The 19,167-nt window shown below is 45.9% G+C and overlaps 1 protein-coding gene across 8 annotated transcripts in view; it reads right to left on the bottom strand.

Annotated features, from left to right (window-relative positions):
- Window positions 1-753: 753 nt before the first annotated feature.
- The window catches only part of LOC111848170 (OPA1 mitochondrial dynamin like GTPase), a 37,506-nt gene continuing 19,092 nt past the window's right edge, over window positions 754-19,167 (bottom strand). For 2 of the 8 annotated variants that reach the window (XM_023819965.2, XM_023819970.2), the window contains 10 exons: window positions 18,483-18,648; window positions 18,102-18,254; window positions 17,840-17,948; window positions 17,672-17,751; window positions 15,349-15,489; window positions 14,496-14,612; window positions 13,856-13,949; window positions 13,259-13,369; window positions 5,918-5,996; window positions 5,053-5,313 (listed from right to left, as the gene is read on the bottom strand). In XM_023819965.2, coding sequence (XP_023675733.2) covers window positions 5,235-5,313; window positions 5,918-5,996; window positions 13,259-13,369; window positions 13,856-13,949; window positions 14,496-14,612; window positions 15,349-15,489; window positions 17,672-17,751; window positions 17,840-17,948; window positions 18,102-18,254; window positions 18,483-18,648 — 1,129 coding nt within the window. In that variant the 3' untranslated portion in view covers window positions 5,053-5,234. Of the gene's footprint in view, window positions 1,364-5,052; window positions 5,314-5,917; window positions 5,997-13,258; window positions 13,370-13,855; window positions 13,950-14,495; window positions 14,613-15,348; window positions 15,490-17,671; window positions 17,752-17,839; window positions 17,949-18,101; window positions 18,255-18,482; window positions 18,649-19,167 lie in introns of those variants that run through there. The other 6 variants (XM_023819966.2, XM_023819972.2, XM_023819969.2 and 3 more) reach the window with 4 other exon arrangements.

Raw genomic sequence — 19,167 nt, 5'->3', positions numbered from 1 at the left:
GAGAGAGCGAGCGCTGAATGGCTCCCTTTAACATGACACGGGGAATAAGCTTGTGAAAAGCAAACACGAGAACGTGGGGCCTGCCACAGTACACACACACCTGCAGATCCCACCCCTCCCTTATCGCCGGCAATCAGATAAACAGCTTTGCCAATGAAACACTTCACTTTCACACTCAATCAGGCATAGGGCAAAAAAGAAAACACACATCACGCCGGGGCCTTTACACATAAACGGCGCAGATTATGTGGAGATGGGGTCCCAGCGGCATGACAGAAGTGTCACGGAATGATGTTTGTTTTCTTATAATTCTCCAGACTTTTCTTTGTTTGCAGAGTAACCCGTACAAATGGACACAGTGCAGAACTTCTTGGTCCAAGTAACTTTCACTTTACAGAGGAACTGCAGCCATCCAGAGTGATGGAGCAGCATCGTGGTCCCAGGCTCTTTGAGTCCGGATTTACAGCTGGTGGGACAGCCAGAAGCTGTTCGGGCTACGGATTCCCCAGATCCCAAGCATCCCAGCAGCCTCTCCATGAGCCCTTCTTAAAACCCCCCATAAATAACACTTGTATCACAATATAATACAATAAACTAATCAAGAAAAAATAACTCTCATTAGAAATTCCTGAATTATTGGTGACAGGGAGGAATTTGCTCTAATCCAGAGAGCCATAACCACCCCCCTCCCCTCCCCTCCCTGATTGTTAAATTCTTGGATTCTAGTGTGGAAGAAAAATGAATCATAATAAATAAACCGAACACTTTTAATGAAAGCGTGATCACAGTCACGCTCTGCATTAGCAACTCCCACATTATTTCCACGTTTACGCAGAGTAAGCTGCCTTTATTATTTTTACCATATCAACATTACTAATACTTTACAATTTTTTCCTTTGTCAATTTAATTAAGCTGGGCCCTAATGTTAAAATCAAGGGCTGGGGAGGTGGGGTTTGTAGGTGGAGGAAGAAGCAGCAGCATCTCTCGGATTCCCAGTGACCTGCAGTTTGTGTCCAATGACTGTGTACCGATGCAAACCAGGGGCTGGTGATTCATATATCGTCAGAAGCATTTCCTTTGCAAATCCCCCAGTGATACCGAGCAGCTGTACATCTAGAGAAGGGCAACGTTTGGCCTGCAGGGCAGCGCATTCCGCCACCGACAATAATTTATTTCATTAGACATTACAATGTTACATTGCTTCTGAAATGCAGTGCTGCTGCAATAGGAGCCAAGATGGAACAGTCAGCACTGCCTTCACTGGTTGCACATTTCCAGGAAGGTCACGTTGCCTGTGTTACTTCTCCTTGTGCAGAGCTTCGATGAAGGCTTCAAGTTTTTCTTGAATTTCCCGGACTTTTTCTGTATAAAAGAGAAAAACACAAAAATCAGATAAATGTACACACGTGCACTTCCCTTAAAATGACGAATGGAGCTCTGAGGATTCCTGTGGCCTTTGCCCCTGCTGAACCTGTGACATGATGTCATCATTGGCTAATCCATAGGCAGCAAGATGAGCCCGGCAGAATCTGCCCGGGAAAGCCTCGAAAGCTCCCAGCTCTGCTCGTAAACAATGATCATATTTTGCCCTATTTTTCTTTCTGGAACAGGAGAGCAGTTGGGCAGCATTGTGCACCTCCCACTGCCTTTCAATCATCCACGCGATGCAGAGCAGATGGTTCCCATCACCGCTTTAAGACCAGAAAGGTGCACTTTGATGCTGTAAGTAGATCTAATAATGAAAGGCCGGTGTGAATTTCCACTTAGCCCCATGGAGCAGGGGGGACGTAACCTCCACGCAGGCCACATCAAAGCCCCTTGACATGGGCATTATTACACGGCTGTCCCTCAGAGCAGGGATGCCACTACAGGGAAAGGAAACACCGGGGGAGTTCGAAATCCCGAAAAAGGAGGAGAAAAAGTGTCACCTCCTGATATATGTATTGTTCTGCACTAAATGACAGTTGTCACTTGCGCCAGTTAGAAACCAGCCTCCCCATTCCTCCCAAGCCAAACCCCCCCCGACACTGACAGAGAGTGAAATCCCTCTGTAATAGTAATGGCTTTGTGTATTCTCACACGACAGTACATTAATCTACAGGTTCTTTTTTCAAACACAAATTAAACAAGACCAAGTCCAAATCCTCACGATAAAATCACTATTCAGGAAGCGGCTGCAGCCGTGGCCTTCCTGGCCGGTTCAGTGGCTGGGAATTCCTGAGGCAATCCTGGTTCCCTGTACAGTCTCAAAGGTCTGGGAAAGCCAACCAGCGGATTTCCTTATTTGGCCACTTGATTAAGCCCAGCAGGTTCAGTTAGACCAGAGAATGGGTTCCCTTCCAGACGGTCTTATTAGCAGCCCTTATACAAAGCAGGTTACACAGAAACCACTTTAAACTGTTCCTCTGCATTATAAACACCAGTGTGTGCATATTTATGGATGGTCTCAGTTCTCAAGTTCTTTCCCGACTGGGCGGTATACAGACCTAAGACAGAAAAGTATGTCAAAACAGTCATGATGCAGGCTGGCCTGGGTGTCCTTTCTGGAGGTCCAGCACCCCAGAGAGGGTGTACATAATGGCCTGGTGCAGATATCAGTGGGGGGGGGGGGGGCGTTGGAGCACGTCCCTGACCCGTGCTTAGTGAGCTCTGAGAGATACTCACGCTCCTTTGATACTCTGTTAACATATCGTGGCACAAAGGAGAAAGGAGAAGGGGAGAGATTACAGCACCTAGCCATGGGAGTGGGGGGAGCGGCTTCTCTGACATGGCAGGTGCGACGCTGAAACACGATCCAGCACCGGAGCAGGGCTGTGTACACGGTGGGGGGGGGTTAGACAGTAGGGGCCATTCACGTGTGGCCACACTTATTGCTTTACAATAACAGGGAGATCTAGGCATGTGAGAAGTAAAACGTGACCCAGTGCCTGCATTCATGGCAATTTTGCCATGCAGTTTTATAACTACAAGAAAGTTCAGCACCAGCATTTAAACTTACTTATGACTCCATACAACTAAGTCACCCCTAAAGGTATATGCTTCCAATGAAATTGACCGAATCAACATTGTTTTAGCAGTACAATGTTGTATGGGCCGTAATTGCTGTGGTGATCACTGTCTTGATGCACAGCTTGTGCAGGGCCCCCGAAAAACTGTTTCTTTGTTATGATCCCACCCCTATCCACGACTGACTGGCATAAATGTGACACTGCGTGGTTGGTCAGCAGGACTAATTATGCAGTTACTGGCATGCTCTGCACCGCACCTCAAATAGCGCAAATTAATATGTGTATTTCTGTTAATAGTAAATGTCGTTACCATGCAAAGATTGCCATTGGATGCATGTTTTGTTAGTTTGTAACCGTGACGCGTAAATTGTTAGCTTCCCTGTCTGTGCCACTGCTAGTATTTAACCAACAGTGGCTGCTGATAAAGAGGCCAACTTTCATTTTAAAAGAGCTGTCATCTCCTTTATTAAAATGACTCACACACTCTCTACAATACATTTATTTGTGCTCGGTATGTAGGTCTGCTGCATCAAAAACATTCTGCGTCCTCTATGGTTGTGGTGTGACACAACACAACAAGGTGGCAGCATCGTTTTAAGTATGCGATAGATTGCTCTCGCTGACGTGTTCGATTTCATCTTGTCTGGATGTTGTTCAAAGTAAATAGCCACCAGGTTTGGGAAGTAACCACCCACTGACTGAAGTATTGGATTTAGAAAGGACAAGGGGACCTGGATGGGAAATGCTGGCTGGATTGTATCAAGAAGGCACTCAAAAAGGCAGGCCAAATCACATAATACCAACCAACAGGTTACAACCAATGCGGAGGAATGAAGGCCCATAGGTGCATGGATCTGGTTGTCTCTGGGTGGCAATGTGTTTGCTATTGGAGTAACAGTACTATATTATGTACAGAGCATATACAGAGGCAAGCAAGACAACAGAGGGGCTCACAGACATTTTATCACTGACCATCGTTATAAGGATATCTAAGGCCAGTGTGTCATGTGACCTGTTAGGACTGGTGATAGGCTTGCCTGTAAACACTATTACCTATACACAGCTCTGGAAAAAAATTAAGACTTCTTCAAAATTTTCACTTTCACTCATTTCTCAATTTAAGGGTGTGCACCTGTGTACACATACATTTCTTTTTTCCAAACTCCAGCCTGCCGCTTCCCTGCTTGTCATAGACGAAGAGCTTCTTCATTGCTTTATGGATCTTCAGTCCTGCTTCTAGGAGCCTGTTATGAATTGCCCTAGCAGTGCACTTCACACCACTAAATGTTTCCCATTCTTTCTGAAGGTCACTTGAGGTCATCTTTAAGAGGCACTGCCAGATAAGTTGATGGTCATACCTGGTATTAGAAAGCTGCCTCTCCCCTCTACCTGGTTTGCTTTTGGTTATTGCCAGTGTCTCCTGCTTCACCTTGTTCTTGTGGACTTCAGTTTTACAAACTTTGAGCCTGGAGGAAGCCTGCATCGCAGTATAGCCTTCTACCAGCATACCAGGATAAAAAAAAGCAATTTTTTAAAAATATAGTGTGACCTCAATTTTTTTCCAGGGCTGTGTGTGTATATATATATATATATATTTACATATATATATTTACCTGTTATGAACCTGTTGAAGGTAACTGTGTCATATCCAGAGTTAGGTTTGCCAATAAGAACCAGCATAACTAATAAACAGCCAATGTTGATGAGATGTTCTGCTGTGATGCTAAACTGAAAACTCAATTTTCCCAAAGAAAAACAAAAACAAAGGTAACTTTGAAGTGCAGGGTGGTCCTACAGAACAAGGGCCGGCCAGCTAGATGGAACATTCAAGCCTCAGTTAAGTGGACTGTGTAAAATGGATATTTATTGTCCACTACCATCTGTTTTTTTTTCTTGGTGGGGGGATGCAAGAGAACAACAAAGGGGAGACAGACTTCCCTTTTTCAGGAAAAGAAATGCAACAAAGTCACTGTTCCCTGTACCTCCAAGGAACGCAGGATCTAAAGTCCATTTAGGAATTGTTTACCTAAAAGATGAGCTGCTAGCAACATCAATTCATGACCCTCCTTTATTCCATCATGAATATTCCCATAATCCTCTGGCCCCTATCCCAGCAACCCCTTTCATAGGCGCTGTGCAGGATTCTTCCATTCAGCAGTCCTCCACAATCCCCCCATTCACTTTCTCAATGAAATGATATCTCTTTCACGGCCTCCCTCTCGCTGCTAAGCTTCCATATGCCCAGCTCTGCAAAAGCTACTAAAGCCTTTAATTGACCTGTAATTAGACTCTGAAACAGTGTGGCTGAGGAGGAGAGCGACGGTGCAGGGCACGGAGAGCGAGGCATCGGCATCCATTCAGTGGGAGGGAAGAGGAAGGACAAGAAAACCTAATTTATTTAATGGAGGATGAAGTGTAAGTGAAAGTAAAACCAGCCTGATGGGCAAACGTGGCCATGCAGTAATGCAGTGATGTGCTGTACAGCGAAAGTAGAACCGGATTGATTGGCAATGGTGGCCATGCAACAATGCAGTGACATACTGTACAGTGAAAGTGAAGCCAGAATGAAGGTCAAACATGGCCATGCAGTAATGTAGTGGTGTACTGTACAGTGAAAGTAAAGCCAGCCTGATGGAAAAACATGGTCATGAAGTAAGGCAGTGACCTACTGTATAGTGAAAGTAAAACTAAACCGATGGGCAAACCTGGCCATGCAGCAACACAGTCATCCACTGTATAATGAAAGTAAAGCCGGCCTGATGGACAATCGTGGCCAAGCCTAATTTTTGGTGAAAGGCAGGAGAAGGGTGTATATAACGCCATACATATTTCAGAATATACTTAAATCTCCAGTAAAGAGAACTCCCACTCCAATTGAAAAAAAACAAGCACTAGCATTCAAACTCACCTACAATTCTGGACAACTAGGTTAACCCTAAAAACCAGCGGATTTGGGAAGTAACCACCCAGTGACTGCAGTTCTGGATCTATAAAGGACAAGGAAATTGGGGCATAAATGACAAAAAAAAATCTTTGGATGAGATAATTGTGTGTCCTGAGAAAAAATACTGTGGGGTTCTAGATAGTAATGCATGAAAATAAATGTGGCACTAAGGCAGCTTAAATGGAAAAACTGATAAAAGCTTAACAGAGGAAAGAACCCCTAGTTTCCAGTTCAAATAAGAGCTGAATGCACACTGTCATCAAACATGGCAGAGTGCAGCATCCACACATCTGGACGTGGTTTCAGTGAAACATGCCTAGCAGCTCTTTAAACGTGTTCTATATGCTATATGTTAAATGAGAAGAATAGAATAATGGTGTTTCTCACAGATGGTGAGGGAGTACTGTACTCTAAGCCAGAGGTCATTAGCAGAACACAAAATGAACTACTCATTGCAAGGAAGTTGCAAAAAATTAAATTCACCTCTTACCAGTTTATCATTTTCATTTTAAACTGCTGTAGCCAGGGCTGGATCTTTCATACGTCCCAATTACCCATTACTCGACTCATCTGTCTCATTCTCACCATTACATCAACTAGGCTTGATGGCTAGAAAGCCCTACCACTCCAAAGCGTACATATGACTTGTTAAGTTTATACGGGCCTGATCTCCATCAGCATTTACATGCTGTGCCATGAGTTTTTGGTTATCGTTTATCCGCTAAATTACAGACCACCCCAGTTGCTACAAGCTTCGTTTTATGGGAATTAGGCTTGCAATACTTCATTCGTCTGCTGATGAATAAAACGTGCGTTCTTGAAAACCATGTGATTCTGATTACGGCGACAAAAACCCCATGCTGACAAAATTACACTGTTCACCACAAACAACAAGCAGGCTTTCTGTTTGTATATCTGTTCCTGTGTGCTGGGTTACAGCTCGGTCCAGTAATTTAGTTACAGAGCCAAACAGGGCAGCACTGTAGGCTACTATTTAAGCAGGCAGTCCACCTGGAGCACAGCACCCGTGGACCGCCACTCGATCAGCACTGACAGCCCCTGGGAAACATCTCCTTATATGGCAGAAACTTACCTCACTGCCTAATGATGCGACTTTGCAGGGGGCTACAGGCAGCTCTCATTCCTCTGGGTTAGTGTTACATGCTTTAATTCAGTTGCAGTATTTTTTATGCACCAGCATCGCTAATCGTCAAAAAGGAATTTCAGCTAAAATTATGAGAAATTTTTTCATTGATAACACCAAACCATTAAAAACCTATAGGAAGAAAATCATTAAGTTTGAAAAGCTTGAAGGAAGTGGAACACAGAAAGAAGAGGGTGGAGATGGGGGTCAGGCCCCCAGACGGCGGGCAGAGACAGGGACAAGGCTGCAGAAGGAGGGCGGAGACGATGGACAAGGGCAGCGGATGGCGGGCAGAGATGTGGGACAGGGCAGTGGACAGCGGGCAGACACAGGGGACAGGGACGAAGAAGATGGGGGACTGGGCTGTGGACAAGGATCCATAACGGGGGACTGGGCTGCGAGTAGGGAGCTTCCCCTTCAGTAGTTACCCCTTAATCATTGTCGCCCGACACAGTAGATATCTATCTGGCAGGGAGACACCCTGTCACATTCCGTTAACTTTAACTCTGCTACACTGAGGTGGGGGGGTTATGTATGGATGAGAGTGGCACATTCATTTTCATTTCATAACCCTGTAATGAACCTGAGTACCAAACATATCCTTGATACCAGACATTACGTTTCGCGGAACCCGGACAAGGGGAAAAGGTACCCGAGAAGTCTGCCATTTGTTGCGATTCAAAGGAAAATGCGGAGGACGGCAGAGATCAGAGAGGGGAAACCTGGAGGATCAGATGGAAGACAACGAGGCCGGAAACGTTAATTAATCTTAGCAATGCTGGTCTTGGAACTTTATCAGCATCACATGACAGGCCCCCCAGCTCGCTTCCTGGGGTCTGCAGATAAACTCAACCCCTGGCAGGTCTTGGCCAAAATATGATCACTAACAAAACAAAAAGAGAATATTAATTAGGAGAACAAAGTTCATTAGCAGGTAAGTCTTCTCTAGTGAGTGCGACTGGTAAATGGTAACAGCCCAATAGTTAATAAAAAAATTTAACATTAAACTTTCACTTCAGCTACAAATCTTGTGTCTGATTTCAACCATTTTTTAAGTTCTCTAGCTGACGGCCAGTGACACCTCAGCCCAGTCAGGAGTTATGATGAGAGTTTTGATGAGAGGGTCACAGAGGGGCTTAGAGCATTCCTGAAGCAGGCCCGGACAGCGTTTGGGCAGCAGGCAGCTGCCTACGGAAACACTCACGGCACTCTGAGCTGGGAGGTCGTGGGGGCCCAGGACGTGTTTATCATCCAGGCACACGGGGTCCTTTCAGAGCCACGTCAGCTATGTTTTGGGAATGCCAGAGCACGGGGGAGTTAGGCAGGATGACCCATCAGCTCCATTTGAGGAGGGGGGGGGGGGTTCCACTTTTGCAGGAGTGATATCTGATGGGGAGGGGGTAGGGGAAGGATGCCCCCTCATTTTGAGCCACATATACCCACTTCTACTCAACAAGTCACTCCAACCATTTATCTGCGGGTGGGACACCCCCTCATCCATCTCGCAATCCTCAGAAGACTAGGCATGCGGGCAGCGGCACCCCTGACGGCGACGATCCCCACGCAACAGCCTCCTAACATTTTTTCAAAGCCCCCCCCCTCCCCCAATGTAAACTGTTGCCTGGGTGTCGTGTGGGGCCGCAGCCGTGACAGAAGACAGCCACCCCCCCTTATCAGGGACGTGTGGCCATGGCTTAGCAGAGGTGTCAGGGCCCAATACACAGTTTACGCTGCAAGCGGAAGGGAGGTCCCACCATGCCCCCCCGCCCTGTGGCGGGGAGCCACACGCCAGATCTGGTAGGCTTAGAGGGGGTCTGCGGGTTCATCAACACTAATTACACTAATTACATAGAAGCCAAAGCCAGACTGCATATTAAAGCAGCTCAGTGTGGTTCCGGGTGCGAGGGCTGCACATACACAGGAGTGCCTGGGCTGGCTACACATCCCACAGCTGTCTGGTGCCCCCCCATTCCCAGGGGCAAGCTTTAACTCAGCACAATACTGAGGTTTAACCCCCCCCACCCGCATGAAACCCGAGAATCACGGCGCGATCCTGTGAGTGAGAGTCAACACTCGCTACCTCAGTGTGCAGCCCCTCAGGGATGTACTTCTCTCTTTGTCCAGCTGAAGTAGCTGGTTCTCTCCCCCCCCCCCCCCCCCCCACACCTGCAGGCACAGCAGCCCACGCGGCTCACTGCCCTGGCCTCAGGTCAGCCCCTCCAATGACAGTCTCTCGCTTTTAATTGCAGCAATTAGGCCTTCACTTTATGCAGCTCTCCCTTTTCCTCTGGGGCGGGGGGTTAAGGTATCACACAGCTCTCTGTTTAATCCCTGCTGGGCTGACACACCCCCATCTGCTCCAGGTGGCTGCTGTTTCCATGCGTGCCCTCGTGCCTAACCTCAGCACCAAATATCATCACAGACTCCAAAACTCCGAAGCCCCCCCCCCCCCCTCGTGTGCCCCCACCCACCTCCCAGGCAGGTCAGGGGGCCGGCAGGTTTCCGGTGCCGTCATACAGGACCGCAGAGTCCGTGCTGACGGCCAGCACACTGTTTACACTCTGGGAGGCGCCGCTTAGTGAGCAGACAGTGTTATTCCTCACAGGCGTGAGGAATGCTGAGATCCCCTCCATTCCCCCCACTGTGGCAGGCCGAGAGCGCAGGCAAGCCTGGGCACATCCCGCAAGCCGCCTGCCATCCCCCCTGCGGCCTCAGGGGACTAGGAGGGGGTGGGAGCACACCTGCTGGGGGGGGGGCAACGTGGCGGGAGGGCTGGCGTGCCGCTACATACACTGCCTAATCCCACATCAAATGGGCTCCGTACAGGGGGCACGGCGCCACCTACTGCAAGCCAACTGCAGGGCCAGGCAGGCCCGGAATTCCAACGCCTCCAAGCGTGGGAGTCCTGCCTTACATTTCCAAGGGTGCATTTTCATAATAAAGTCTAAAAAAAAGAGGAAATGAAGTAAGCTCTTCAGATGAGGCTTGACAGCAGATCAAAGCCCATGTGGAGTTAGGGGAGGACAGGCATTCCTCCGCACCCAGCTGGAGCTTGGGGGAGACTTTACTCTGCTACTATTAGTGAATGTATTCTGCCACATACCTGTATCACTAATACGGGCGAAAAAATTTAAAACAAGACAAACAAAACCATCATCAAAAAAGGCAATAAAGAGCCATTTGCAAAAGAGACAAAACGGATCTGCCAGGGAATGAGCAAGGCCCAGCCGTGGAACGGAAGAGACCAAATAATCAATTAAGGAAGTTCTGCTGGCAAGGGCAGCGTGAGAGCCTGGTAAGGGTGTGGCCCCTATGCGACCCCATGGCCGCGCGGGATGTGTCCGCAATGCCGGCTGGTCTCCCAGGAGCTTGCATCTGAACCTGTTCTGCGTGATCATAAACAGCCCCCGTCATACAGTAAAAATACATTAGGTAATCTGAATTTAACAGGCTTTATGGCAGTCCGTTCGTGAGTATCAGTTGTCCATAAGTCGGACGTTCTTAACCCAGGCACTGCTTGTACACGACATACTAATACAGACAATTAAAGCATAATATTTTAAAAAGTGAGGGGGATTTTAAAAATCCTAAATTTACATTTATCACTACCTGAACTTCAAACGTACTGCGACATTCCACAGGTTCCGTCTAGCTTAACCTGGACATTCCACCCAAAATGCAGACAGACACCAGACACAGATGAATACTGCGGTGGCCTTCATACACTGCCCTTCTGAAGTCAGAGAAATAATCACTTACCTCCAAAAAAACACAAGGTAACAAAGTATCGCTGAGTACCTACCACCTACGTCACAAGGCATCCATTATCATATGCTGAGAAACACATACTGTATACCGTACAGGCATTCAGGTGGAGATACACAAACATTTGAGAATATAAATTAATGCAACGGTAAGTCTGTAAGACACACTCCAGCCTGAGTGAAAGGGTGCTCCCTGGAGCTTTCCAGAATTCAAGAAACATCACCATTACATTTCAATTTCAGGACTCAGTCTTTTGGCTCTTTTGGATTATTAATGGATTTCAGCCATATTTCATCCAGTCTTTATATTTTTGTAGAGCTGCAAAACAAAAAAATGGTTGAAATGGTTCCGCTTTCTAAAGGTTTATTATAACCTTTAAGTCTAATTAAGGTCTTGGGTGCCTGAAAGCAAGTATGGTCCTTAATTTGGAACTTGTTCATTTTTACTGACCAACACCGCCCTCTACTGGTCAAACGAATTTTACACTATACCATTTAAAAATACAGTGGTACCTCGGTTCTCGAACTCACTAGAACTCGAATTTCTTGAAAGTCGAATAAACCAGTTTGACCTAGAACTCGATCTGAATATCAGAAGTCGAACCGTGAACGCTAACCTAATATAAATTGTACGCGCCAGGAAATGAGTCATACTACAATGCAATTCTTACTTGAATGCCTTCTTCACAGACTGGACGATTAACCAAATAAAGCAGCGCAACATTACAGTAACTAACAATAAATAAACCACTAACTTACGTGTACTATTAGAGCATTTATGTCATTTATTTAAACTTTATTTTACCAGGTAAATTAACTGAAAACCAGTTCTCACTGCTTTACATGATATTCGGGAGAAATAGCAGATTACGCATTGGAACTGCCTGGGATACAAACGTCATGCGTGTAACTAAACTCTTCAGCCAATAAGGGCAAAGGTGTGTCGTCATGGAGGCGGTTCCAGTTTGTGCAGCCGGGTGAGAGGTCGCAATGCATCTAACCGTAATGCATTGCGTCAGGATCAGAATGCCTTGCTTTAAGCCAGCACTGTAAGCAAGTCGAACGCACCCAATGACCGGACTGGGGAAACAAACTGAAACGCGGACTTAATACAGAGGACTAATGACAACAACCAGAAACAGCTGATCACATGGGGATCCCACACGAGGTTAACGAGGGGGCGTGGCACACGGAAGGAGTGGACGATCGGGGCAGGACAGGGGTAATGTTGGGATAAGATCTTTATCGTTTTGGAAGCCATTAAGAAAAAAAATGCTCTTCTTGTTTTATCCTGTTCATTTTGTGTTTAAATGCTAAAAAAAAAAAAAAAAAAAAAAAAAAAAAAACATATTTAGGTGTAATTTTGGGGGAACGGGAACCAATTAATTGGTTTTCCATTATTTCTTATGGGAAAAACTCAAACTTTTTAGGATTCGATCCGGAGTTCGGAACAGATTAAGTTCGAGAACCGAGGTACCACTGTACATAAAATCTTAAATGTGTTGTTAATAAACGAACTTCCGAAAAAAAGTCACTATATTAAAAATACAGGCTTGAGTATTGTGTAGATTGTAGGGCTACATGATTTTGAAAAAATTGTGATATTTGAAAATTTTCCAATAAATATTGCGATATTTATAAAGCAAAAAGGGATTTGAAAATTAAATTAAACTACAGCCAAATATAACTTGCTATTAACTACCAACAGATCGGTCAAATATATTGCTGGTGTTGCCGCGAGTTGTGCCAACAGACACAAAGCAGTGCTGACATATCACTAGCTGTATATTTTGCTCAATATACTCTCAGTGGAATACAAAATACGTCCATACAGCAGAAGATGTCTTTTTGTAACCAGTTCTTGTTCGGTTTTCTTCTTGTTTATCTATTTACATTTAAATTTCTCACAAACGCACCACACTATCTATCAGTGAGTCCAGCAACAAGGATGAGAATGATTATGATTGGCTCAGAGAGCACATGCAAAAGCAGGGACGGTTAACGTTAGATAGATTGTTCTACATATAATACATAACCATATAATACATCACATTTTACGTATAATACATAAATCATAATTTCAAAGCTTGCCATTTTGTTTCCTATGACAATAATCTGTATAACTTGATGGTCTGAAACCCAACTGCATGTGTGTAACATGCAATGTCGATATTAACATCACAGTACAGGCCAAGCAGTTTCATGTGTATATGCTTGTATACAGTCTTAAATTGTTTTGAATATTGTTACAGCAGGGCACTCAAACCAAAACAAATTACTTGTATATTTCACATACTTAGTCAGTACTATCTTTCTGATTCTGGTTCCAAACAGAAACTCGCTTTAATACTCAGGCCGGGGTCTGACTGGGGTCTGATTGCGTCTGGAGTCACTTACTGAGATCCTCAGCAAGCTGCACTCTCCTCCCTGTAATGAGCTGCCCCTTCTTCCCATTGTCCTCGGCAAAGTCCTCCAGAACCTCCTTTACATTCTTCTCTAGACGCCTCACTGAGAAGCAGAAACAGCAGAAAGGCATCATTATTCACAGACACATATTCATGATCATATTTCCCAGCCCCAATCCAAGAATTAACCAATATAAACAGGTCTTGGGTCTGCAGCTGCTTAGTGCAAAACTAGTGAACATTCAACCAATCCAAGAAGCCAAACCACAGATGGTTTAAAATTCACTGGCACATCCAGTCAGATTTGTGCGATAGGCATTGATTGGTGTGTATTGCAGAGCGCACTGCGCCCTTGATCATAGCATTAATACTTATACTTGATAAAGGGTCACAACTGAGTTGACATGGCAAAAACTGGGTTGTGGTGCAATATGGCTGAGAACCACTGCACTACAGGATAGTTAGAAAGCAATTTACTTATTTGCATGTTTCTGAATTCCTAGAGGACACCTGCATACGCAAATCAAGCCCAGGAGACCCTAAACACCAGAGGCAAACCTTGCACCGTCAAAGATAACTGTCCCCCTACCTTCCGTGTTAGTGAGCTGCTGTCGGAGGGTATTGGCCGTGATGGCAAGCATCCTCTGGATCCGCCAGAACAGAACCACATCGTTGCACTCCAGCTGCAACACACACAATGCAAAATTCTGTCAGCCGGCAGCTGGAGGTATGTATATATACAGCCCCTTGCTGTCCACCCCCCTCTAAAGAGAGAAGGGGGTGGCCAATGTTTAGTTTATTTATTTATTTGAAGAGGGACAATGTACAAAATATATTAACCTCAAAAAAAAAGGAGAGATGCTTTGTACCAGGTTATAGCACTATTGCTAATTCACACCTGTAGTCCCTGGACCGGCTGGTGTAAAAAGTGTATAAAATTGTCAAAAATGCAAATTGAGACATAGCTGGAGCTTCAAGAACCATCCTAAACTCAGAGAAACAGGGCTACTCAGCTGCACCGTTAGGATTTATCTCGAAAGATTCATTAAAAAATGATGTGAATTGTGAACAGGTATCTCTAGTCCCAGACACCCGTCAATGGAGGACCTATACTTGGGGGAGATCGCCTGGGGGTTTACTGAAGCTATATGAGAGGCAAATATGGAGAGGCAGAGGTAGAAAGCCAGATGTGGAGAGGCAGATGAAGAGGCAGGAGTGAACCACCCTACCTCAGAGTCGTCAAAGTGTCTTTGGTAGTAGTGGAAGCCCCTCCTACAGAGGGTGCAGTGGAGTAGGGCCTTATGCAGGAAGTGACGTCGGTACAGCTGATGCCATGTGTCCTTGATCTGAAGGTGAGTGGGAAGGACCATGAGTTGAGCACAACAAGGCAACTCAGAGAGCATCATAGGAGACCAAAGACCTCCCTAGGTGAGTAGCTTTTGTCCTGACTAGCAAGTCTGTTCTGTCTGATTAACAGCAGGATCTCATTTACAAGGCAATTGACCAAAATTGTGACAGTTTCAGTGAGTGTTAAGCATATTAAGCATGATTGAGAAAGCAGCAATATCAGTGTTTCAGCTGTAAATGTTATATATTATTATATATTTTCTTTCAGATTTTTCATGTGGAATTAAAGACAGAGCATATAATTTCAGCACCAATTACTATTTTCCTAACTAACCAGGTTAACACCATTTAAAAAGTGCTTTTTAACAGTGGGGAAACAAACATTACTTTACTAATGAATGGTGGCTATAAGAGATAAATAACTAGTGCCATGTGTAAAATCTATATAGAGATCAAGGGCCTGTATCTTGAAGTGAAATTTGCTGGTTAGCTAGATAACTTGGTGCCCCACTTTAAATAGACTTTATCTTCATTCACCTACATTTAGTGCAGACTACCTTAAATCTGACAAGCTATCCAGCTAAGCAAAAAATCTTGCTTCATTATACAGACCGCAGATTTATGAAGGTGAAAAGGCTGTTTACTGCTACTCCTGGCCTACCAGGCTGTCTGCAGCTTTAAACAGTGCAGGAATGGTTAGGGGGCCACTGACGCAGCCCAAGCCACAGGACTCACTAGCACAGGATCGACGTCAACGCCGTGGGCTTCCAGGTTCTTGCGCACAGTGGTGACCTCGTCGTTGGCCAGGTAGGCCGCGTGCTCCTCATTGACCCTGAGCAGACGCTCCAGCTCACCACGGGTTGCGTTCCTGATGTGCTGTACATACAGGGGCACCGTAACATGTCACATGAACTCGAACCTTTAGCAGCCTTCAGGTGTAATGTTAAAGGGACACCAACATGGGGAACACCCAGACCAAAGCGGGGGACAAATTTAGCAGTTAAACAGAATTTTGCTGCGTTGAGTATTTAGAACCACATGCTGACATTAATAATAAATTAACCCTTTGCATGCTGGGCGGAGTGAGGCTCTTTGCGTTTCTCCAGCTTATTCTAAACTAAGACACCCCACGCATAAATGTACTAGAACACAGAGGCAAAAAACTAATCTAGCCATCAAACACAGACAGATATCTATCCTGCCTGCATTTTACACTGGTTTATCTTTGAAAATGTATGACTAGAATGCATTTATTATACAATTCCGTTCATAATTGAAAATATGAAAGATAAAAACCACAAAATGTGAACATTTTGAATCTGAAACAGTGGATATAACTATTTTTTAGTTAGTTATGTTTTTCATTCATATCATTACATTTCTGCATTATCCATTTTACAGAGAGCATACATGTATTTCCCTTTTCAGCATATGTATACATGCACACACACACACACACACACACACACACACACAAACCTCATGCGCGCACACACACACACACTGCGATAAGCCAAAACCTTATAACCACCTGCGTAATGTACTGCCCACTGTGCTGCCAAAACAGCAAAAGGGCATGGACTCCATAAGACCTCTGAATGTGTCTTGAGGTATGTGGCACCAAGATGTTAGCAGCAGATCCTTTCAGTCCTTTAAGTTTAAGTGAAGTGAAGCTCCTGAGATCAGAGTTGTTCTTCCAGGACATCCCCCCAGATTCTTGATCGGATTGAGATCTAGGGAATTTTGTGACTAGGGCAGCATCTTGACCTTTTCGTCATGTTCCTCAAACGATTCCCAAACAGGATGCATTATCCTGCTGAAGGAGGCTACTGCCATTGGGAAATACTACTGCCATGAAGGGGTATACTTGGTCTGCAAAGACACTGAGCAGCATGTTTTAAACTAGATGCTGTTCGAATGAGAACAATGCATTTCCTGGATAGCCCTTTCACCCACTCCCTCCTCATCTAATTCGTGCACCTCCCACACTCCCAAGCTCATCAATTTGTCATCCCTTCAAAGCCCAACTTTGTCTTGACTTGTCTCAATGTAATCCAGTTCACCAAATCTGCATCTGTGGCCGTCCGTTTGTGTGCCACTACACTGCATTTTTGGTGCAATTTGTCACAGTTGATCAGTTCCAGACCTTCTCCTGAATAAAGTGTAAGTGAAATTTCAAAAAGGTCTGTAAAATACTTTTTGAGTTATCCTGTTAATGAAATCTGTGGAGTGGGGGACCAGTCCCAAAACCTTACGTATTCAAGTAACATTGAATATGACTAACGTTCCTAAAGGAGATGCCCTGATCCAGGGTTTCCCAGAAGAATACTTCCCAAACCATCATACACCCTCCATCAGCTTGTCTTCTCCCACAGTGCATCCTGGTGCCATCTCTTCTCCAGGTAAAGAGCACACACGTACACAGCCAACCACTTAATATGACAGAAAATGAGATTCATTGGACCAGTTGACCTTCTCTATTGATCCAAGGTCCAATTCAGATGCCCACTGCAGGCACTGTGGATGGTGGACAGGGGCCAACATGGGCACTCTCACTGACCTGTGACTATGCAGCCCCATATGCAGCAGGGCACGATGCACTGTGCATCGTAACACATTCCTCCTATGACCATCATGAAAGTTACCTGCCATCTGTGCCACAGTAGCTCTTCTGTTAGCTTGTACCATATAGGAGAGTCTTCATTCTTATCTCACATCGATGTGTCTTAGCTGGCCAACATGCTGTCCCCGGTTTGTGGGTCTTACCTCTGAAAACTACTGTCAGTGGTCCATTACGATGTAGCCTTGTCAAAGTAATGCCTGCTCCCTGCTTCTGCATTCAACGTATCGACTATGACCCCTGAGTGTTTGCTTACCGTCTAATAGTCTAATGGTCATAATGATTTGGCTCATCAGAATATAGACAAACACTAAACTTGGTGGAGGAAAGTAAATTAAGTAGAAAGGAAGCAAGAACAAAACGTACAGGGAGACCACAAAGGGATGCATTCGGGGGGGGTTATGCTCCACAGTAGATGTTCGTGAGAGGGCTGCTGACCTGCTCTGGGGTACGGCTGGTCCAGTTGAGCCACCGCTGTTTCCAGTCAGGACCCACCATGTCGCTGATGACCGAGTCGGCTGAGGCGGGGGGGCAGAGGGAACGCATGTCAGGCTCAGCACGGGAGCCGCAAGAGACAGGCAAGGGGGAGACATGGGAAAGGCCTACTGTCTCTGAGGCGGGACTGCAAGGTCTCCTCCATGAACTGGATGGCAGAGTCCCACTGGGGTTTGTCCGTGATAGAGCGGTCCTCCAGAGCATTGTGCTGGATCACCCTCTGGGGAGAGAGCAAGCCTCATTACAGCTGTCGACCCCAAGAACCTCCTGTTTAAAAGAACCTCCTGATTCTGTTCATTGACTGGCCATTGGTCAGCATAAAGTGAGAGAAGCTGGTGTGGATGTGGGCGGAGTCGGGCCCAAGGCCCCCTACCAGGCTGTCCATGGCGCGCTCATTCCACTTGTGCCGCTTGATGCTCTCGTCCTTCACCGCCTCCTTCAGCTTGTCAAAGATGTCATCCTGATCCTTGCCCTTATATTCGGCCATGAAGCGTGCAAACTCTTCCTGCAGGGTCTCCCATGCTACCTGGGAAGGGGTGGGGGGGCTTTTAAGTGCCACGCTCAATGCTCTGAGCAACTGGAGCTCCTCTATAGTTAGACAGTGTTCTTATATTTAACTGCACACATCATGCATAACATAACATTACAAAATAAAACACACATAGACAGACAGATGGGAGAGAAAGACAGATGGAGCGGTCAGATAAGTAAAATGGCACACAGTAGCTGGGGGGGGGGGGGGGGGGGGCAGCACCTCCAGAGCTTTGTGGGGCAGCTGCTTGTCAGTCCACTGCTTGAGCTTGATGTCCACCGTGGTGTTGAAGGTTCCAGAGTTTATGGTCTGGGCGGCCGGGAGGTAGATGTTCTCAATGACATGAGTGGACACACGCTCCCACAGCTTCTTCTGCAGGATGGACTCCCTGGGGAGAATGGGGGGGAGGTCCTCAGTGACAGCAAACTTGGCTTCTGACATAGCAGGTTCATTTAACCTTTTCACTACTACCTTTTCTTAAAGATTTAACTGGCTCCAAGGTTTTGATTTAGATAAACAGCAAAATTTTGATGTATGGTACTCTGGGTGAACACCTGGTCCTATGAGAACTATAGTCTGGGTCCCCAAGTGTGATTGTACCCACAAGCCAGCCATGTGCAAAAGAGCCCCCTTCAAGATGACTGGTAGTGGGAGTAGCTTATGCCATTGAGATGAACACAAAGCATGTGGGTAAAATATTGCTTCCCTCATCAGCGATCAGACAGCCCATTCATCACGCATGGGGGGGGGGATCATATTTCACCGCTCCTCTCAGCCTTGTATCAATACATGCATTCCGTTGCACTGCCCGCTCACACCGGCGCTAGGGTGGCCTATGAAAAGTGCAAGGGGCCGTTCATCACGCCATCGATCCTGGACACGATGCACGTGCGGACCTTTCCAGGCC

The sequence above is a fragment of the Paramormyrops kingsleyae genome, chromosome 15 (genome assembly GCF_048594095.1).
Source record: "Paramormyrops kingsleyae isolate MSU_618 chromosome 15, PKINGS_0.4, whole genome shotgun sequence".
In the NCBI taxonomy this organism is placed as follows: domain Eukaryota; kingdom Metazoa; phylum Chordata; class Actinopteri; order Osteoglossiformes; family Mormyridae; genus Paramormyrops; species Paramormyrops kingsleyae.
Note: the sequence above shows the minus strand (reverse complement) of the source record. Positions and strands in the feature narration are given on the sequence as shown.